The sequence below is a fragment of the Anser anser genome (genome assembly GCF_964211835.1).
Source record: "Anser anser genome assembly, chromosome: 30".
NCBI lineage: Eukaryota > Metazoa > Chordata > Aves > Anseriformes > Anatidae > Anser > Anser anser.
The window spans coordinates 1474295-1496871 of record NC_139751.1 but is presented as its reverse complement, the minus strand read 5'-3'; the positions used below and the strand labels follow the sequence as shown (position 1 = coordinate 1496871).

Below are 22577 nucleotides of genomic sequence, written 5' to 3'. Positions count from 1 at the left end.
GTGTCCCCGGCCGGGGCTGGCAGGGAGGTGGCCAGGGGATGGCTCAGGCTGCGTGGCAGCGGCTGGCAGGGGCCCAAGCCTGCCTCTGGCCAGCTCCCTTCCTCTCTCAGAGAGTTTCCGGGAGAGACTTTAACGCTTTGCTGGCTAAGCCGTGGCTTTGATTGCGGTTGATGGCATCTATGAGATGGACTAATAACTCTGATGGGTTTTATCTAATGGGGGGGGGGGGTAAATTCAGAGGAAGGATGCTGCGGGAGAGACATCGCAGCCAGATGGCTACGAGTTCTCTGTGGGACAGACGTCAGCTGGATCCCCCAAAAAAACTCCCCAGCATTGACACCAGCCCTTTCCAGGGCTGTTGTTCCCTTACGGGTCACCACGCGGGCAGGACGGGCACCAGGAGGTCCCAACCTGGGGAGCGGTGCCGGGTCGCAGCCCGCTGCCAGCTCACCCTTCCCAGCCCTCGGTGGCCTCTTCAGCTTTGACTCAGGGTCCGTTTCCTCTCCACCTCCTCTCACCGAGAGCTGAAGGTTTCTTTCACCTCTCCCAAAAGCAGGAAGGAGAAGACCCTGCCCCATCCAAAACGCGCTGCATGGGTTCTCTCTCCCACCTTCCTCTGCTGCAATCGCTTCCCGTGGACTTGAACGCTTTCAGTAGAGCTATTTTTAAAAAACAGGGCTTATACAATGAAGCAGTCTCGTTTGAGGTTTCATTGAGCAACGTTTCGGCACATTGTGGTCCCTGTTACATGGGTTCTGCCCTCATGTGAGCTTTGAACACGACACTTGACAATTTTCAAGGCTTCCTCTTAACAATTGTAACCTCACCATCCCCATGACTGCGCGATTACTCACGCTTCAGATTCAAAGTAATCTGTTGGGAGCCATCCTGTTTTGGTATAAAAAGCCCCCCCAAACTCCTAACAAGACGTGGCTCATCCTCTGTCATTGCTACAGAGGTTTGGCTCTGCCTGCGACTGCAGGGCAAGGAGCTGGATGCTTTTTCTGAGCAGCCAGAACAATTCTCCCCCCAGCATCATGTCACTATTTCCCAGGAAACGCAGAGGAAGACGAGGTGAACGCGGGCTGTGCATAAAGTTCCAAAACTGCCACCAGAGGAGCTCACATTTCACACATCTGCATCTTTTCACGTTTTCTCTTCTTCGCCTAACACCAGCTCTAAGTCAATTCTCAGCCCCAGAGCAGCTTTCTCTGCCCCACGGGGGTTTCAGCCCATCGAGAAGCAGCCAGCCCTTCCCTTCTTTTCATCCCAGCAGTAAGAATCTCCCAGGTTTTCCATACAGAGCTCACAAGCACCCAGGATAAAAACAACCCAGTTTGTGCAGCATAAGTTTTAGCCACTTTGCTTCCTCACTCTGCTTTTACAAGCAAAACGGCTTAAGTAGCATTAAAAACAACAGCCCAGCCTCCGTGCATTGATGTACCTCTGCAAATTAAACCTCTTCAGCATGAGGAATTTGTAAATTCTGCCTTTTTTTGCCCTTTTCCTCCCTCCGAGGGCAGCATCTCTGGTGCTCAGACTTTTAGGCAGTTACCTTCCACTCATTTTTTTTTCTTGCAGCTTTCCTTAAAACCTGCAGTCTTCTTGGATTGGGGCAGCACCTGCTTGTGAGCATCTCTGCTGCTTTCCTCGCTTGGCCTCGCTGCTGTAGGCAGGGAGCAAAACCGACCCCAAACCAGAGCCCATCCCTGGCGAAGCGTTAACAAAGCAAGAGGGGAGCAGCAGAGGAAGGAGCATATGTGAGAGGAGAGGACCTGCTGCAGCTATTTCATCAGCTCCTGGCCAAGTGACTCTAATTAACTCAAATTTGCATGAACACGACCAGATGGTGCTGGCTCCAGCTGTAGAGAACGGCCCTGAAGGTGTTTTCTTGGCTTGGGAGGAGCTGTAGGAACCCTGGGACTGAAAATCCTCCTTCTGTACGATGTCTCCAATGTTCCTTCACTTTCTTCCCCGCTTCCCAAAGACTTCCCATCATGTGTAGGGCTCCTTTTTCCTTGCTGATGGACCCTCTCCCTCTCCTTCCCTCCTCACTATCCCCCACAAAACCAAGAGACAGGGCTCTTGAAACACCACTGCTCTGCTAAGGTCAACCATCCAAAAGCCACATCAGATGCACTTAGATCACGAGATTTAGCTTTAAGGGTCACGATACTTTAAAAGTAGCACTTCTTCCAACTTGTGCTGTGCTTCTTGAAACCTCTAGAGCACCCTGAGCATGTGCTCAGAGCTTTCAGCAGCCCAGAGACGTAAAACAAGTTGTTTTGAGTTGGAAATTCCCAGGCTGAGCTGTGGGAACGTTACACCAGTTTCAGCACTTTTGAGGTAGGACGAACCTCAAGAAGTTCTTCCATCACAGCTTTCCTCCTTCTAACCATGGTGTCACGACATGCACTTTTCTATCTTGATGCAGTTTCCCAAGCTCTTCACAAAAAAGAGAGCGAGAGAGCAGGGGGGGTGGCGTGAGAAGAGAGGAGAGCTGCGCTGCCTCGGGATGGAGAAAGCGGGGGGATGCTCCCCACCTCCTGGCTCCAGCCCCTTGGTCCAGGGCTCTGCGAGGTGGAGGCAGACGTAATGTAAGGAAATGCTGCAGCTGTTGGGTATCCTCACGGTTTAACATCACAAAAATAGCGTCCGGAGGGCGCACGTCGGATAAAGCCACCCGTGCCGTGGGTCGCACAGCACCACGGTGCTGCGCAGACAAAGGGGGCCTCGAGGAGCAGCAACGAGAGCTTCATGCTTTGAAGGTGAAAACCTGACAGTGAGCATCTGGCCTGGAAAGTGGGGAGCGCTGGTGTCCCGCGAGAGCCTGCGCTCCATTTTACCTCGCTAGGATACGAGGCAAAGGGAAAAACTCAAACCTAAAGCAGAGCAGCCTTTGCTGCTTGAAAGAGGGGAGTCATCCCCGCCTGCTAGGAGGTTTTACGGGGTTGCACAGCGAGCAGCTGACCTGCATACACCAAACGTGAGCAAGAGCTGCCTGCCCTGCCTGCGCTCCCCTCCTGCCTGCAGGGAGCCAGGAAATCCTCTGGGTGAAGCACCCTGCCACGGCTCGCCTGCCAGAGCATCCCCCGGCTGCTCACAGCACCAGCGGCGGCGATGGAGGGGACCTGGGGACATCTGAGCGAGGGCGGTCCTAGCGCGGCACGCGCTGCACCGAAACGGATCGGCCGGACAAGAAATCCCTCGCTCCCTGCGCGTTCCTGGGAGCAGGGCGAAGGAACGGGTAGGGTGCAGGTCACCCAGTGCCGGAGCTACGGCAGGGCACATACCGACCGTGTTTCCCGATAAACGCTCCCCGAGCTCTTGGGCATGCTGGCAGCTTGCTCGGCGGTAAACAGGGCGCGAACGCAGGCTTTAAGAACCGACCGGAGCCTCCTCTCCGCCGTGCCTCGCCATCCTTTAAAGCCCTCCACCTCCACGCCTCCTCCCTAGGTCGGGGCACGGCTGAAACCCCGCACGCAGCGATGACGGAGCCAGAGGAACACGGGAGATGTTCAGCAAAGAGCGGAGGATAAAGAAAGCCCGGAGACGCGTTTAAGCAGAGAAGATGGGTCGGACGAGAGTACCTTTGTTGTCGGCGCTCATCTGCCCGGCCCGAGCGGAGAGCTGCCTGCTGCCCTTTGGGTTTGTCTCTCTTTCACCCCAGTGCATGTGACAGTCCCCAGGCAGAGCAGCTCTTTAGTGTGGTCTGCACCGTGTGTGGCGAGGAGCCCGAGCCCTGCTCTCTAGCTTTCTTCTCAGTGCAGTTTCCATGCTCGGTTTCAGAATGACGACCTCTGATGCTGCGCTGCCTCGGGCAGCGGCTCACTCTCTCGCACAAGTGGGTTTATCTCGCATCCTTTCATTTTACTCTCACACCCAGCTGGGGGCCAACCGGTTTCAAAATAAAGTAAAGCTGCCAGGAGCTCTTGGGACTCTACCAACCTTTTGAAAACACTTTGAGCCCTCGCTGAAAATGGCCTGTTTCCATGAACGTTCCCACTGGCATAATTGGTCACCCGGGGATTCCCGGGCAGTGAATATCCCGGGAGCAGATGCAGCAGGATGCCCGGTTTTATAGCTGCTGGGTGGTGCAGAAAGACTAAAATTGGAGCAGCTTCGGAGCCACCCACACTCGCCCAGGAAGGGAAAAGTCCCTCCCTTTGAGAATTAACAACCCAAAGCTGAGATTTCCAAATGGCAGCGGACACCCACGCGAACGAAGGGCCGGTCCCAATTCCCGGGGCAGACCGAAAGACGAAGGAGCCGCTGCCGCCGGTCCTGCAAGCAGGGCGAGCCGATGCCCGAGCCCAGGGAGCACCCGGGGAGCCTGCAACAAAAGCAGGAATCGCCCCAGCTCCTCGCTCGGCACCTCGGAGCACCGATATTGTCTTCCCCGTGCTTGGCAGCCTGTCCCTCCAGCAATATTTACTCAGAGCTGGCTGCTTCCACCGGCGCCCCTGCCAGCGCGCGGCTCTGCTTCTGCGCTGCTCGAGAGCAGATGGAGGAGCTGGGTCGGCCCCTGAGCAAACGAAGCTTTTTGCTTATCGACAGGGAGGCCGGGAGGTTTCGGCAGGGAGGCAGCCCGTGGTGGGACTCCGAGGAGGCCGAGAACAAGAGAGTTCACAAACTATTGCCATCAAAAATAGCCGGGGGCAGAGAACCTGGACCGGTTATTCTGCTGGGAAGGGCTCAGACAATGCAGCAGTGTCTTTCCCCCACTATGCTGGGGGAAATTAGTTTTTCTGCCTGTAATTGTCCTTCTGTTCACAAGTCACTAATGTGTGCTTTTCGTTTAAGTAACTTCTATTTTAGGAGACAGGCAAATGGCAAATGAGGAGAGAGCCCGAGTGAAGTTTCCATGAGGCAGAAGACGTCTGCCTGCCTCCGCTGCCTTGACACGAAGTCAGCCCCATTAAGTGACAGCAGTCACCTGGGACGGACCACGGGACTGGAAACGATCCCTGGGGATCCATTTACCCCATCTACGTGGAGTTAAAAAGTCCCAAATCGTCCTCAGCACCCCCCAGCCCCCACACGGCGTGTTCCCTGCTGCTGCACTCATTGCTTAAGAGCCAAAGGCACCGGCTGTAGCTCGGTACACGCCGGGAGCAGAAGAAATCGAGGGCACGCACGGCATCCACCGTGCCTGCAGCAGCAGGGGAAATGCCAGAGGGGACCGTGCTGCACCCCACGGAGCCAGGAAGGAAATCCCCAAGGGCTGCGTCCAGCCTGACCGAGGGGAATTCCCTCCAGCCACCGTGGGTAGCATCCAGCTTACCTGTCCTGGGTGCCCGACAGCTCCCAGACCCCGCAGAGATGTTTAATGCCCTGCCACATCTCCATAAGGCTTAAAGGAAAGGCATGAATAACTTAGGAATTGAGTTAAACATCAAGGGGGGAAAGGGTTATTTTCCTGCTGCAGAAGAAGCAGGAAACAGCCCCGATTTATGCTCCCTTTAGGGCAGCAAACCCGGTGAATCGGCTGCAGTGAAAGCCCCAAGCTGCCCCAGGCCACCAGGAGCCTTGACCCTGAGGGATTCCCCCTGATCCTGTAGGATGGGATCAAAAAGGCTGCAAAGTGTCCGAGCTGTGGTCTTGGTCCCCCCCCAGCTCCAGCCCTGCCGTCCGCCCTGCTGCACAGCCACACGACGCAGCCTCCGGGATTTTGGGGGGGGGGGATACAATTAGCCAGGAAAAGTCACAACAGGATCCATAGGATAAAGCTCAGGAAGAGCCAAATCCAGTCCCCCAAAACTTGGGGGTTCGCTCTTTGACATCGCAATAGTGAAAGCCACAAGTCCAAGAGCCAGCCCCCCTGGGAGGACGAGCTCTGGACCCCCGTCTGCCACCGGCACCGCCAACACGCAGCTGGCACAGACACATCCACACGCACGCGGTTCATTGCACATAGGATGAGCTGAGCTGTATAATTCTCCTTCTCTCTCCTCGCCAAAATATCAGGCACGTGAGAGGCGGATAAAAGATGTCCCTGAGCAGAAAGACAAAAAAAAAAAAAAAAAAAAAGAAGCTTATAAGAAACGTAAGGTCAAATTTTCTTCTTATGCAACTCCCCTGCAACTTGTAAAATCTAAAGCTGTAGGACATAAATCAACCACTAACTGCCTGGGGTTACAGAGAAACTTCCTCTAATAGCAACCGGTTGCGTAAGTGCCTTTTAACGGGAGCTTGTCTCTTCTGAAATCTCTGTAAGGGAGAGGCTGACCAGAGCGTAGGGCTGTGGGGCTGAGCCCTCGGGCTCCTTTCGGTGCTCGCAGCGAGGTTGGTGCCGCCAGCGCCGCGTCCCCGTTTGGGGACCCCCTCCCTCAGCACCTTCCTGACCTGGAGAAAGACTGGAAATGGTGGGGCACTGGTTTTCCCGGGGGGATGTAAGTGGGAGAGCACAGCAGGACCCAGCTTGGGAACAGAGAGCAGCATCCCAGCATCCGAAAATGGGGGGTCCTGTGCGCTCCCCCAGCTCATCGGAGGGCTGAGCTGCTTCCCACCAGCCCCGGCTGGCCAAACCGTGCTTTATTTACATCCCTCCATCCACAAACAAAGAGAAATCACCGCAGCCACTCAGGAGCACCACGTTATGCCAGTAAAACCGAGAGGGGAGGACAGGAAAGGTTTCGGTGCCCCCCCGGTGCCATGGGATACGTGAGAGCCCCGCGCCAGGGCCGGTGCTAGCACGCTGGTTGTTTGGTGCCTGTTCTGCTACGGTTATTTTTAGCCGGTGACGCCTGGGGTATTTCGCTTCAGGATGTCCGGTCTGAGCCTCTTTCTGGGAATCCCATGTTCTCTAATTGTAAACAGCCCCATTCAGTTGCTGCAAGCGCGAGAGGCCCCGACTTATTCAGCAGGGCTGTCAGGTGTGAGTCAAACAGGAAGCCGCTGCCGCTTCCACGAGCGAGGCATCGGCTGTGAAAAAGCGCCCTCGATTAACTCAGCCCCCAGCCCAGCCCGGGCATGGCCCAGATCCTGCACCCTGGGGTGCTCCCGGCGCAGGGTCTGGCTCCATCCCTCCTCCAAAATGCTTTCATCATGGGAAAAGGGTTCCCGAGTCCCGGCAGCATCCTCACGTGCGGATGTATCGCTGTGGGTGTGCAGGGATGGGATGCTGGGGGGGATGTGGGGCATAAGAAGGGGCAGGCTGGAAACGGGGGGTGGTTTCAGCCCCATCTTCCCTCCCTGTGGGGCTGAGCCGAGGCATCTGCCAAGCCGATCTCAGAAACCCTGCAACGGAGCGATTCGCCCCTTTGCTGAAAGCAGCAGCACGCTGCTGCCCCTGTGCACAACACCCAGCCCGAGGTGACCCAAAACGTGCGTCCCACGGCGGCTTAGCAGCCGGGTCTGCATCGCCCCAGGGAGGCTGGCAGCAGGCAGAGGGTGACAGAAGGGGGGGGCTGTGGCCAAGATGAGCCTGTAACCCCATAAAAACGCAATCTGGTGCCTGGATTGCTGTCAAGAGATGGTGTGGCGGCACGGGGTGTAAAGGCACGGCCCATTGGGGCATCGCTGGGTGATGCACGCAGGCAGGAGCTGCCTCTGCTCGCAGCCACGCACCAACCCCAAGCTCCGCAGACGCCCCTGGGTCGTGCCCACCCCACCAGGACCTGCCGTGCCACCACCACCACGGTTATTGCAGCACACGTGCAGGACAGGAAGGCACCGAAATGCGTGTCCTAATTTTCAGCGGGGCCAAACGGGAGCCGCAGCAGCCACGCTGGGCAGCCCTCCCCACCACACCATGCCCTAAACCCTCTATTTCCCTTCCAGCAAGCAGCAGCAGTGGCACCGCGCTGCTCCCGGGGACGGAGCTCTCCTCACTGCAGCTGCTGTAAAGGTCTCGAACGGCAGCAATGCAATGTCACGGACAGTGAGATCCTCCCTTGGGCTTCTCTAAAACCCGGGCACTACAGAGCTCGGGTTGCGTGACCTCCACACCAGAAGCAATTTTATTGCACGTGCTGAAAAGGTTGGAGTAACGCCTGCAGTGTGTCGCAGGAGGTCGGTCTTCACCCAGCCTCACCAGCGCCAGAAACCTCAGCAGAGGCTGGCACCTGGCAGCCATCTGTGGGTCTCTTTGGGACGCCCGTGCCATCCCAAACGCTCGTCCCTGCCCTGCCACCCCTCTGCGTGAGCTCAAAACCCAGCTAGGAATCGAGCCAGGTTAGCAAAATCACTCCTCCACAGCCGAGGCTTGGCAGATTGATGGCAGAGCTCGAGGTTTTTCAAAAGGGTCCAAGGGCAGGATGCTGCAAAGCCCCCCGACCTGCTCGGAGCCCGAGCCAGACCACACGTCCGTAGGGACCTCGGCTTCACAGGCGCCTCGGCACAGAGCTCCCCAGGACCCAGCGCGTGCACGGCTGTGCCCGTCTCTTATCTGACTCATTTCAGCGTCTCAGGGGAAACCCTGGCATTGATAAACAGCGCTCTGCTCCCTGCCTCCGCATTTACTAACCGAAATCTGGAGTCTATTTTTAACCCTCCGACACCCACTGCAAGGAGGGAGCCTGCAGTTCCCCCGGGCTCGGGAAGGTGTCGGCGCCAGCCCCGGCTCTGGGTCTGAGCTGGCTCGTGCTCTTGTTTACCGGGGTGATTTGACTGTGGCATTGGCAAGTTATCGAGCAAAGTGCGACCAAAACAAGAGTGCTGATGTGTCACGCCGGCACTTTCCATGCCCGTGCCCCCGGATGGGGTATGCAAAACCAAAAGGCTCCAATTTTTTTTTATTTTCCAGCACATCCCCAGATGAGTGTGCTGCTGAACCTGCTCACCGCCGCTGCTTGCTGCCGGGACTGGGCAGCGTGCACGGAGCCAAATGAATGGGAAAAAAAAAAATGCTCTGGGGTGGAGACGAGCTTGCACTACAGCAGGGACACCACATTCAGGCCACCCAAAGCAGGCAGGGAAGCTGGAGCTGGCAAAGCTGCTGGCGGCTTCGGGTCTTCAGAGGAGCATTGCACGCTCATCGCCATGGGGGGAGCGGATCTGGGCTGTCCCTGTGGTCAGGGCAGGACACGGCGTGCTTTCTCCAGCCTGGTTTTGGAGGATCCCAAGGTAAAGCTTCCAGCTTTCCCTCGGGGAAACACCTCCTCTCCTTCACGTTGTGGGAGAGAAGAGTCTGGTTGTAATTCCTGCCTGAACAAAGGCTGCCTTTACCAGCAGCATCCCATCCCCACCGCAGGACAACACCTGATGTTTCCTTTCCAAAGCCCCCACACTGTCTGCGAGGCCTTTGGTAATCGTTGATTCCAGGATGGTTTTTAATGGCTTTAGGAAAACTGCTGGCTGACTTCTGGGGCCAGGACTCCTGAAGCTCTTTTGCTCTGCTCGCTGCGCATCCCAGCCTCTCCAAAGGTGACAGAAGCTCAGCTGGGAGGCATTCGATCACCCTCAACTCTTTGCAGGAAACCCTGAGAGACATTTTCTCCTTGGGTTTAGTGGTGGAAAACATCCGCCTCTGCTTCGCTTGGAGCCTCGGGCAGACTTTCTGCCTTCACCCTGGGCACCGGCTTAGAAGCTCCAGGTTGCCTCCACCTCCGGAGCTTTGCAGCCCAAAGCGGAAAGCTCAGCAGCCCAGAAATAACTCAGAAGAAAGAAATCCATCTTGTACAGCCCAATAAATTGGTCTCCATTTCCCCACGGGAGAGGCCAGCAGCTGCTTGGCCATGGGGGCGAGCAGCGTGCCCGTCCCCGAGCTGCCGGTCCCGCTCCGTGGCAGCGACGTGCCATCAAACCTTCATTTCCTGACATGCAGGGGATGAGGCCGAGGGGTCGTGTTTTGGACAACCTGGCTTTTCCATGGCAAACAGCAGTGATATCACCCATCCCTCTGAGCATCCCCCCAACAGCTCCATTTAGCTGCTGCTGCTCACTAAAACGTCCGAGCCCCTCCTCTCCCCTGCGTGGGGCGCTTGCAGGATGAGTCCCTCCCCCGTCCCCCTCTGTTCCTCCAGCCCCTCTTCTCCCCAGCACAAATCCCCTCCCCTCAGGGGAGCCCCTTTACAACAGCAAAATAATTCAAAGCTCGGGCAGAGGCACCTGACGGTCGGCGTCTGTCGCTGCGGGGCACTCTGAACGCTCCCATGGGGTGCTGTGTCTGTCTGTCTGGGCTTCCTGTGGCTGGAGACGTCTGATAGTGCAATGTTTTACCTCGTGCGTGGTGCTGCAGCGAGGCCCTGTCTGGGTTAGCGCCCCGATAGATGCCACCAGGACAAAGACACGGGGTAAAAATACCCGCCTGTGCACCGAGCTGCCAAGGAACCCCTCTTCCACCCGTCCCTGGTAGAGCAGAAAAGCCTAACGGCCTCTTTTCCTCCTCGGAAACACTTCTCTAGGTGCGAAGCATCAGCTCTAACCCCAGCCCCGACGCTTTGTGGGACCGACCTGGGCACGCAGCTGTAGCCGAGGAGGGAAGGAGGCCAGCGGAGCATCGCAGCGATGAGCAACGAGCTGCCGGTGCTCACAAAGCTGCTGAGGAACACACGCCAAGGTGGGCAGACACCGAGAGCAGAGCTCTCCCCCTGATTTAACTGGTACTTGGTGATAAAATTCACCTGCTTCGTCCTCTGAGCACTGCCCTGCATAAAAACCCCTTTAGCCCAGCAAGCAAAGGAGCCTGCAAACCCCTCCGGGTTTTATCCAGCACTCTGCTTTAACTCTTCACATGACAGCCAAGTTGTTTTGGTACAAACACACCCTCCTCCATAGCAAACAGCATCCTGAAAAACCCACGCCGTACGAGGCACCCGGACAAAAGAGCACTCAGAGGGGAGTCGGGTGCTGGGACGCGGAGTGGGGCTGAAAGGCAGAGGGGGGCCCGCTCGTGCTGGCTGCAGGAGCACAAAGCTGTCGTCAAATAACCGTCAAAACCAAGCACGGCGAGCAGCGGGAGGCTTGGCAGGGGTGTGAAGGCAGCGCTGTGACACCGTCTTTCCTGCGTTTTGGCCCTCGCCGCAGCCCAAATGGAAACATCTCGGGCAAGCGGCATCACCCGGCGCGCTCGGCCCCGCGGGTGTTGACTCAGGGCTGGCTCTGCACATCCTTCCTACGGAGACCCAACAGCACCGGCACCCGCTCGTGGACGGGGAGGGGGAAGAGAAAACAAAACAACAACATGAGAGGCCTTCCAAAAATGCTGCACGAAAAGTGAACACTCAGCAGAGCGAGGTTTCCTGCGCAGTGAGAGTTGGCCGGCGAATTAACAGGAAATCACTGCTTCCTGCCTGCAGAGGAAGTGCCTATCTAATGCCTGTGATCAAAAACAAACATCGCTTCAATTAAGCAAACAAAGGGGCTAAAAAACTTCAACAGCTCGCAGCCTGGGTCGGCTCCAGGGGTGGGGGGAAAGCGTCCAAAAATAAGAAGCTTGTAACCTTGAAAAAGGCCCTCATCCTCTTCCCCGCGCGGTGACGCTGCCGGCGCTGCGTGTGCAGGAGGCAGCGGGGATTTGGCGACCTCCTGGCCATGGCCCCGGGTGGCTGCGGCCATCCCGGGAGCAGGGAAGGGACAGAGGTGGCCTCCGGTGACGTCCCTGGTGCCAGGGTTTGGTGAAGCCGCACCTGGACCCGGCCCCGTGCATCCGCAGCGCCCGGGTGCTGTGGCTAAGGCAGGAATCCCAAATTCTCTAAATAATAATAATAATAATAAAAATAAACCTGCTTGCCCTCATTTCTCTGACGATAAGCTGGAGAACTGCTTGCACAAAGCCAGCAGCAGTAGCTCTGTGCCTTCTGTGGGCACTGGGGGCTGCCCTCGGGGCTCTTGGAGTCACGAAGCCAGGAGAGGGGCGGCGATTCAGGCACCCTCACCCTGCCCAAATCCTGCGACTTCGGATGGCTTTCAGCCAGCTCCCTGTGTTTGGTCTCTACATCTGGTCTCTGCTTGTCTCGGTTTTGTTTTGAGATTTAGTTTCTTATATAGGAATATTTCCCTCCCGAACTGCTGCAGAGACTTTTTTTTGTTCTAATGCAAAATTGCTTGTCTTAAATATAATTAATTCAGGATATGGGAATAGAGATCCTTTCTTATAGCATCTGAACAGAGCAGGATTTGTAATCCCTGGTCTATAAATCATTCCTGGGAGTTGCAGAGCAATATGATCTTGAGCCTCTCATCATTTCAGGGTTTCACCTCCAGCAAAGGGGCCGGAGGATGCCAAGTGCTGTGAAGTGCCCAGGGATCTTGCAGTGTTTTTCCAGCTTGATGAAAACCTTTTGTCTGGACAAATCACCGCCAGGAGACTGATCTGAGAAGTCAGCAGGATTCGGCAGCCAGGTCCTGCCCGTCCCCGCATGCATCGCCAGCGCTCAGGCAGCAGCTGGGCCGGGGGAGCGGAGTCTGCCGCAGCATTTATCGACTGAGTTATGGGTTTGGGGTCTCACCGAATGGATGACCAACGCTGAACACGTGCCGTTTCCCAGATTTCAAGCACGGGCACGGAGAGGTGGAGGAAATAGTTTTGCTTCAAACCCAAAGCCTCAGGATGTCTCCAAGTCAAAAATCCATCTCTGGAAAGCCTCTGCTCCCTTCTAAGCGGTGCTCTGGCTTGTGCTCCTTCCCCCAGATGAGCCCTCTCCTCCCCTGCGAGGCCATCTGCCTGCTTACACGGCCTCCAGCCCTGCGTCCGTCCATCCAGCCCGGTGTCCGTCCGTCCAGCCCAGGCTGAGCCCTGAGGCTCCAGCATTGCTCATTCTGCACATGTCCGATGTTCCGAGCCCTTCCAAAGCCGGCCTGGCTAGAAAAAGAAAACCGCTCGCCCAGCATGAAACCGAGCACACAAGAAAAGAAACAAAGAGGCCGGGGCTGCCGCAGGACGTCGTGTCTGAAAGGCAGAGCTTTTCCACGGCGCTTTGGTGACGTGGGGAGAAATATGGTTCGGGAACAAAGGAGGGCGAGCAGCGACCGGGGGGAGCCACGGCGTCATCTGAGCATGCTGGGGACCAGGGAAGGACACGGGGACAGGGGCCCAGGCTCACAGCAGCACCACGAGGACCTGGTGGACTTGGAGAATCTCCATCTCCTCCGCGCCGCTGCCCTCCGCCACCTCCTCCCGACGCACTCGCTCCGCTGCAAAGCTCAGGATGGGTTTTGCAGCCCCTCATCTCTGCCAGACACAGCACGGAGCAGGAGGCAGAGGGTTTTTCCTCGGTGCATTTTGCACTCAAAAGATGCCAAGGCAGCAGCAAACTGGATCCGACTACAGGCTGATGGAATAACAATTCCAGAGCCACCGCCAGCCCCACAAAGGGCAGCAAATTTCAAGGAGGGGGAAATGCGTGCAGCCACAGGGGCCTTTCTGTGTGGCCACCACACAAACCTATTATTTAGCGGTGTGTTAAAACCATCAGGTGCAGCCATCACAAATTTGCTAGACGCCTGCATCTCAGGCAAGACTTTTTGCTTCATCCACCTGGTTTGTTAGAAAAAAAGAAAAAGTTTACCTGTTTCCTGCTCACTAATTCTATTTGTGCTGGAGAGAAGACTTCCTAACAAAGCAGCCGCGCCCAGTTAATATGTATTTAATGTGCATCCTCCTGATGACACCAACACAATGCAAGGCTGGGTCTGTCCAGGAGAGATACAAAGGGCAAGGCGCTGCTGGGGACGAGGCTGCGGCTGGGTGCTGGTCACTCATCCCCTTGCTGCACGCCTCTAAGGAGAGCGGCGACGGGCACGAAGTTACACCAAAGGAAATTTTGATGAGATACGAGAAGAGTCCGCCATGGGGGTGGCCTAACACCGCATGGCCTCAGTCCCACTTCACCAACCATTCCCGGTGGCATCTCAAGGTGCTTTGTCCCAGGGTCCCTTCTCCCCGTAGCAGGGAGCAAGCTCCCAACGCCACGCACTGCCCAAGGCACAGCGCCCTGAGAGCCCCCCAGAGCGCCCTGAGCTCAGCTTCACCAAGGGAACAGTGCCGTAAACTCAGGAGGGGGGAACCTGCCACAATTCCCCATAGCCCACCAAGATGCTTCATCAAGCAGGACATCTGGGTGCAGCCCCAGCACCCCACCGGTTCCCCCATCCCGTGCCCAGCTGCCTGCTGGTGTAACACTGGCAGCAGTCACAGCGCCTGGCCACGACGTCCCAGCAGGGACAAGGTGTGAGAGCCAAGAGCCAGGACAGGGTCTGAATACAGAGCTCCTGTGCTGCAGGAACGGCCTCTCTGGGTGCTCGCACCGAAAGCTCTCGTCGGAGCCTTTTAAACAATGTCTGGTCCTTCCTAATGCAGAACTGCAGCCCTGGCCTGGCGGACAAAAGGGTTGCTGATGCTGTTCCATCCCTGGCTGGAAAATACATGCAACATCCCTGGAAAGTTGATTGCTAATATGGAAACGCTGGCCAATTTCCTCATTGTGCAAGTGCCAAGAACACAGATGAGCTCCTGGAGGCTGCTATGGAGGGGACTGTGGGCACAGAGCTGGGGAAGACTTTCAGTGGCAGAAGTGGCAGTAAAGTTCTTATCTACTCCTGAAAATCAAGGGAACATAATTATGCCTCTGACAAGCTCCATTAAGTCTGAAGGTTTCATCTACATCTGTGTTAACACATGTCAGCTCCTGCTGGAAAAATGCCTGTCCCAGGCAGTTGAACAACAGTTCTGGGGGTTTCCTCCAGCTGCAGACCTGAGATCTGCTCACGTTCAAGTCTGGGGATGCCCATTTCATCTCCCTCTTTTTGCTGCTTTAAAGCCCAATTTTGCCCAACTCCTTCTACTTTAGCAATGGGATTTAAGGTGAGTATGACAGTTCCCCTTTTATTCATGGGCCCTGATCCTCCCTGGAATGAAGTAATCCTGTCTATGACCATCTGACCGAGCATCTCTTCCTGAGCCATTTCTACCTACAGCTCCTAGCCCATCTTCAGAGACACCAGAGAGCTGCCCAAAGTTGCTGGATTTAACAAAAATCTAAGAGCGAACACCACAAACACAGCTGCTCTGGGATGCAGGGAAAACATCTGGTGTTGCACTGCACCAGAAATGTGATTTTTAAGGAGAGAAAAGCTCAAGAGGTACCTAGCCTACTCTGACTTTCTCCACAACACGCTAGACAGGCTCTCTGGATAATTTTTGCACAAGCCACAATTTCTGCAGGTCTCCTAGAATACTTCCAGACAGGTTTTGAACAGTTTATACGCGTACGGGACAACTTCCAGGTTGCTTGCAGCGTCAGAACACGCCGTACTTTAACAGCTACCTGAACTGGATACTGAATCCCAGACCGTACTGTTTTAATGAGAAATAAAGGTGTTCTTTCATACCTTGTTTGATCGTTCCCTGATCATTAGACCCAAAATCATGCCTGGTTTTCTCAACTACCACGAACGGTACCAGGACGTTTCTATTGCCTGTTCAAGGCATTGCTTTCTAAAACACAACCCCCCCATTGCAAATATGCCCTGCACCTACACCAGGTGGCATTTGCATTCCTGTTTTCCAAATAACTCAGCTCCTGTGAGACTAACACCCACCGAGAGGTCAGAGCTGTTATCTGCCTAGGTACCAGCTTGGGTCACACGGGAGAAGTGGGGCATTTCCTCCTGCCTGCCCAGGACGGTGGCCAAATCCTGTCCAGAGCTGGTTTCCTAGAATAGATACAGCAGTCGGCGTCTGACCTACTTTCCCTGGTCTCAGCTGCAGCCTTCCAGTGTTTTCTAACACAAAATCACACTGTTTGCACATGCCCAGGTTTACCCTGTTAATCTCCATTTCCCTCCATCAGCTGTCTTTCCCCTGTTCTCCCTCTCTTCCATGTGTAAGTCATCAGCAGCTTCTAAAGCCCCTACCAGGAGGATTCGACTTCTCCAGATTAGGAGCACGCATCAAATATCCCCTTCCAGCCGGGCTGAGCGGTCGCCAGAGGAGCCTCCTCCTCTCCTGCGCCTGCGGAGGCAGCCAAGGCCGAGCCGCCCAGCTGGGCTGCTCCACCTTCACTTGGATGGATTCCTCCTGACGAGCCCGTACAGGGGATGGAGGAGGCCAAGAAAGCCACTGGAAACCGTCCTAATCGCAGTTATCCCAGACATTCATTCCTTGTTCCAGGGCAGCAGGCAGCAATTTGGAAAACTCACCTGCAAGAGGCTCCTCAGAGCTCTATTATCCGAGGCTCAGGCTTTTTGGCATGGGGCTCGCCGTGGACTTTCAGGGACCGAGCTTTTCCATGCCCGGTCCCAAGCACCTCGGATGCCCAGTTGGCATTTCCCAGATTAAGATCCTATTTCCTATGAATCATATTTCAGCGCAGACAGCAGATACTGGAGACAGATGGAGACGAAGGGAAAAAAAGCTCCGTGCGGGGGTGCTCAGACACAGATAGCAGCATCTGGGCTGGATTTAGTTGCAAGCTCTGTTCTCCTCAAGCTGGTGGTCGTTCCTCTTTATGGGGTCTTTGGTAGCGAGGCCCTAAGGACTTCCCACCAAGGCCACCAGAGCCCACTGGTGCTGCAGCTCCCAGCCCCTCTCAGCAGCACCACCACTCTCGCTGCGGCATCGCTTTGTTACCCAGATCACGGAACTGCCACCGGGTGACTGAAGTTAGAAACAAGCCCTTAGGGCCCCATTTAACCCCGCTGCGATCACACAGGTTCCAACAACAGGAGTGAAGGGCTTCAGGGAAAAGCAGCAGAACGGCTGGCAGCACCTTCCCTCCCCAAAACAGCTGCTGCTGCATCGCTCCCATTTTCCCCCTGTGCATTCTCAAGCTCCAGGGGTTACCTCTGTAAGAAACGTGCCATAACACAGCAACGCTCCTCTGAAGCGTGCACAATTTCCCATGTGCTGGAGCACACACATCACTGCTGTCCTTCGCCCATATTGCACTGCGAGTTCCCGTGCTGCTCTGCAGCCCACGTGCATCACCTGTATTTATTCTGCACGTTGCATTTCCCCCCGGTTCCCTGAGTACATAAAGGTAAGGAATGCATCGCGAGTTATTCAGCAAACAGCAGAGCCGATACAAATGAGACAGGGGCCGCTTTGACCTCAGACATCCTTTGGAGTTACAGACCCTGCTCCTTTGTTCCCATTGTCACCTAGGCACTGAAAGCAAAACAGCAGATGAAAAGTTTGCATAATGGCAGAGGCAAGGAGGGGGCTGCCAGGCCAGCGAGCACAGAGCACAGCAGTGCACACTAGAGCCCAGGAAGCAAGCACCTTGAAGGGCAAACCTCATGAGATTTTAGCTATTTGCCAGAGGGAGCAGGGGTAAGCACCAGGAGCACGGAGCTGTGCTGGTGCACACCGAACAGAGCGAGTGTCCTGGGGAGCTCAGGCTGCTGCTCCAGAGGAGGAGGTGGCAGGATTTCAATGTGCTTTTTTTTGCACCGTGCTATCCCTTGGATGGTCTTAAAGATTTATCTGGCATAGGCCTCGGTGTCTGTCATCGTCTCCCCCGTGAATCAGCTACGGTTTCCTGGGAGGGTGAGACCGGGACCCGTATTGCAAACTAGGCAGCAGCCCCATCACTTGCCCTGAATTCCCTTAACAAACGTAAACCACGTCGCTTCTGAGACATCCTCTGCTTTTTGTGCAGGAAACAATCTAAAGGGATCGCTCGGGCAAAACCAGGCTGCAGCCAGCCCTGCTGCAGCTCCAACCCGCGCCTGCCCCCAGCCAGCGGCCGCACGTCACCGGTCCCCTGCCCGGAGCAGCTCCCCGGTGCTCCAGCCCATCTCTTGCCTCATGATTTAAAAGAGGAAAAATCCCAGCGGCTAGTACACGGCAGGGAGCAGAAGCGACGCGGGCAGCCGCAGGAAGGTCTGCAGCATCCGCGCTGTGCAGCCCTCACCTCCGAAACCAAGCACCCCGGCGCGGGGACGTGTCTCCCCCTGGCACCTTCCCATCGGCTGGTTCAGCCCCGACACCGGACCCACTCCCGGGCACCCTTGGTGGCATCAGATTTGTTTTTTCTTCGCCTTCGAGGTCAGGAGAGACCCCGGCACAGCGGGGACGGACGCGAGCGCCCACCGGAGCCCCGCGGGACCGGCAGAGCCACCGGCAGGCTACTCACCCTGGCTTTGTCCTTGCATCCAGAGGAGTTAAAGCCCTTGGAGATGAGGTCTCATTGTTCAAGATGTGCTTAGGGGAGGCAGCTGCTTTCTTTATATCTCAAGATTCACTAAAGTTCAGGAAGAGAGAGAGAGAAAGAGAGGGGAAGGCGAAAGGGGAGGGACTGAGCGAAGGGCCCAGAGGCCGTATAGAATGACAATGGAAGGAAATGCTTTATCAAACCTAGAAAGCCAACCCTGTCCTGGGAACACAGAGGGAGAAAAAAAAACTTGCAGAAGAAAAGAGTTCAGCTGCCCCGGGTTCCTCCCTTGGCAGCGCGAGCCCTCCTCCCCCAGCCCCTCGCCGAAAACACAATGCGAGCCGGCGAAAGCCGTCAGGCTCAAACACTTTTTTTTTTTTTCCATTAAACAGAGAGAAGTTTCAGTTCTTTTTAAAAAAAAAAAAAAATCCAACCACCAAACCCTGCCCGGGAATGGGAATGTGACGCTCTTCCCCCTCCCCCGGCTCCAGCCTTCCAAGTTTCTATGAGTCAAACGTTTGCAATGTGTTACCGAAATGTTACCAAGCTGGAATGCAGCATCTGAGAGGGTTTAGCTAATAAAACTTTTGTTTGTTGGCTGGGAGAAAGTGTCACCGGCAGAGATTTCGGCTCTTCTTCCTTTTGTTTCCTCCCCTCCAGGTGCTGTCTGGCGAGGCTCCGCTCGCTGCGCCGGGCTGGTCCCGGTGCGGGTGGCATCGCCCCAGGGCTCCCCGTCCCAAGTGGAAAGGGAAACCTGGAGGAGAAACCAAGGGAAATGGTGAATCTGATACAGCAGGTGGGAAACGGAGGGCCAGGGAGAAATTAAGCCGTGCAGACATCACGCAGCACGGCTCAGGACGGGCCCAGACCTAAGCTCGCTTCTCAGACCCAGGCTGCCAGCTTTTGGGGTCAGAAAGCACCATTTCCTCACCCAACAGCCCTCAGGTTTGTCCCAAGAGCTGAACTTCCAGCCCCAAACTGCGCCAGTTTTTTTTTTCCCCCCCTCAGTAACTCAGCAGCCAACAAGGAACGCTTTTTTTACGATGTTAAAATAACTGCCAAAAGCAACACCGTTTTTCTTGTTTGCCCGTGCTTGGCTTTCGCTCCTCGAAACTGATTATTGCAATGCATTTTATCCCTTTCAAACCTAGTCCAATCCAGTATTTTCCAGTGTCACTAACCATAGAGCAGATCATCGGCTTGGGAGGCCGCTGGGTTTTGCTGTGCAGAACAGACTCAGCCCCTTCAACACCTGCTGCAAGCCAGCGAATGGATCCCAGCCCTGTCCGAAGCCGTCCCTGCTTTCAAGGACCTGCCTACCAACAGCCACACGAGTTTCAAACATGAAGTCGGCTGCTGTTAGGGGAAAAAAAAGGTGCAACCTGCGGATTAAATAGCGAATTGGTTGGGGAAAGTCGAGTCAGACACGCTCCAAGGTGCTAAGCGCCCGTGTGATGCTGGGGAGAAGCCAAGGGACGGTCCCTCCTGGGTGCTTGCAAGCCTTGGTCCTTCCAGGAGGTGGCTCCTTCCACCTGGGATTCCCAGCTGCATCCCAGGGCTTGCAGCCTTCACCCCTCTTGAAGGACCCCGTGGCACAAGGAGGAAGAGGGCAGCGCTTTCCTGCCACCCCCAGTGCCCCCTGCAGTGACATTTGGCCCGAAGGAGGGCACCTGGCTTCGAGCTTTGCCTCCGAGGGAAGGAAAATCCCAGCAGCCAGGAGAACCACGCGAACCAGGAGAGCCACGTTTCATTCTTTGATGCCACGACATCGGTGGCAAAGAGGGAGCAGGGTGGACCTCTGCCCACCTCTAAAGCCACGTCCTGGTCTAGCAGGTAGGTGTGAATTCCTGGGACTGGAAACAGGCGACGTCTCAACAGCAGAAGCTCAGTTTGGCTGTCCCAAGGTTGAGGGAGAAAATCGCTTATTTATCCTCAAAGTGGCAACAGCGAAATTCATATTCAACAGTTTTCATATTCATATTTCAACAGTTTTCATATTCAACAGTTTTTTTCAACGTATTCAACAGTTAAAAGAACCTGATATCCTGAAGGAAAAAAGAAAAGAGAAAAAAGATAATGGGGAAAGACATGAGGGAAAAGGAGATGGCCAGGGTAACAACATGCTGCGGAGAGGGTTTGGCCATCGGCCACGCGGGATCGAGTGTCCCCAGACAGGGCCACTCCTGCCCAGCTCAGAGCCGTGTTTTGGTAACGAGTTACAAACTTTTACCTACTTGGATATTTGCATCACACGGAGTTAGGTGTGCGGGCTCGTTCCACCCAGCAAATCGCCAGCAGCAGAGCTGTGCAAAGGCCAGGCAGAGATAAGGGATCCTGCCTTATTTAACAAAGAGACACTTCCATATCTAAGGAAGTGAGGCAATTCTGTCTAATTAGGAAGGCCGACCAAAGTCTCCTCGGAGGAAGACAGACAGTGAAAGATTAAAATCCTCGCGTTTCAGAGGAGACCGGCCAGGAGAGCTCCTGTTCTACCCACTGGAGAACCCCAAAGATGTGCTGTGGCATCCTGAGTGCTGGAAGTGGTCACGATGGGGGATCCACGGAGGTTCCTGAAGGTGTCTGAAAGGTTCAGGATGGCCACCCAAAATAAGATGTGTCCCTAAGAAGTTCTGCCTCCATCTTAAAGGACAGGCAGAGAGTCTGCTGGATAAGAGAGAAGGATTTTTGTGCACATCTGCACCCCAGCAGGAGGAGCATCTCCCACAGCTGCTGGTGTCAGAAGGACCCTTGGCTGAGGACCTGATGGCTTCTTCAGCACGGAGCAGTTGGAGTCTCCTGGCAGGGGCAGAACCACCCTGAAATAAGAGCATGGGCAGCCAAGGAGAGCAGGAAGGCGGCCAGGCAGAGCTTTTGGGGTAGGCTAGGTGTGATACATGCGTACCCACGGGGCTCTGAGCACGCACAGACCCCTCGCTGCGAGCATGGACGGCGGGTTCGTGCTGTGCCAGGAGCCGGGAAGCGGCACCCAGCAGACCTGGGAGGACCCAGGGACGGAGCAAGCAGCGAGCAGAGCTTTCAGAAACCGTGCTGTGACCCATCTTTTGAGGGAAGGCATATGCCTAGCTGCTTTGAAATCCTCCGCAGTCGTGCAAACGCTAAGCCCCCGTGCTCTAATCTGTGCCGGCATTTTCCAAGAGCACTTCTTCAAGGCTTTATCGTGAAAAAAGCGAGCCTCTACGCATTCCAGTGGGCTCGTGAAATCCCTAGCTATGTACACAATGCTCTCAAAGGGAAATCTTCACATGGCCTGCAAGCGCTTGCTTACCATTCACACAGCTGCCCCGTGGGTACCCCGCTGTATTTAAGGATGCACATGGAGATAAATTCCAAAGCTTCTGGAAATTTCCTGGCAAACTGTAGGGTAGCAAAGAGGAATGTGAAGACATACACGGAGAGCACTCGCACCATGTGGGACCGATGTACCAGGACACTCCCAGAAGATGCTGGGCATACGCACAGGCAGCCTGCAAGCTTTCTGCAAGCTTGTGATCTGCACAGCAGGTTGCTTTGGGTCCAGGAATGAAACAGCTCAGGGGACCAGGACCTACAGGATGCTCAGCACACCCAACGGGCAGAATTGGGGCACCCGAGACCCCAAAACCTAGATGTTTCCTCACACGTGGGCTCTCATTCTAGACTCCAGAGCAAACACAGCAGCCTGGCGTGTCCCGTTTGTTAATAACTAGCATACAAAGCAGTCAGAGCCCCAGCTACACTCCGCAGGTTCGTCACAGCAGTTGTGTGACCCCAGGGAACGGAGATCTGAGCCCAGCAGGCGGGTCACGGCGGGACCAGCGCCTCTGCACAGCACAATTTCCATCCGAGTGCCTCGTGGGCTGCTACCACCAGTGACTGCTCAGGCACTGAAAGGCCCGGTGAAGAACAAGGGACAGGATGAACTCACCCATTCTCCTGGCTCCAAGCTCCACGGGGCGGAGAAGGTGCGGGCCAGCACACACGGTGCCCCTCCGCATCACACCAGCGCCTCCCTGGAGGTCTCATCCAGCAGCAGACCTGCCTGAATCAGTTCACATCTTCTCAAGTTTCAGCTAGGAGAAAGAAAGAAAGAAAAAAAAAAAAAAGGCATTTCAAATAATTTTTCCCAGTTTGAAAAGGCTGGTCCCTTGTGGACAACTCCACAGCAAGGGCGTGAGGAGGAACTTGCCTGGCCTTGGTCCCAGTAAATCACAGTTCAGAGACAGCTGAACTCCATTTTGTGATTATTAACCCCAGCCCTGCTCCATTTGTTTGGCCTGTCTGAGGCTATATATAGTGATGGGAGCAGGCATGGCCAGGGGAGAATTGTGTGCAGCTGTTTAGTGCAGCCCCCTCCTCCCCACCTTTCCAAAAAAATCAAATAATAATAATTAAAAAAAAAAAAGTTCCAGCAAAACAGGAAGACTATGGCTGGGAAATGAGAAGCAGCTGTGAAGAGGAGGGATGAGATGTCATACAGGGGGGCCTGACTTCAAAACTTGCAGGAAATGTATGAGAAATTTCCCAGCCACTTTCCTAATC

The 22577-nt window shown here is 55.3% G+C and overlaps 1 protein-coding gene across 2 annotated transcripts in view; it reads right to left on the bottom strand.

Moving 5' to 3' along the window:
- HDAC7 (histone deacetylase 7) overlaps positions 1–22325 on the bottom strand; it is an 80461-nt gene extending 58136 nt beyond the window's left edge. The window contains exons 1-3 of one of the 2 annotated variants that reach the window (XM_083814105.1): positions 22225–22325; positions 21964–22108; positions 18021–18792 (exon numbers count right to left, since the gene is read on the bottom strand). In XM_083814105.1, the coding sequence (XP_083670231.1) occupies positions 18021–18039 (19 nt within the window). In that variant the 5' untranslated portion in view covers positions 18040–18792; positions 21964–22108; positions 22225–22325. Of the gene's footprint in view, positions 1–3590; positions 4710–18020; positions 18793–21963; positions 22109–22224 lie in introns of those variants that run through there. The other variant, XM_083814100.1, reaches the window with a different exon arrangement.
- Positions 22326–22577: the final 252 nt, after the last annotated feature.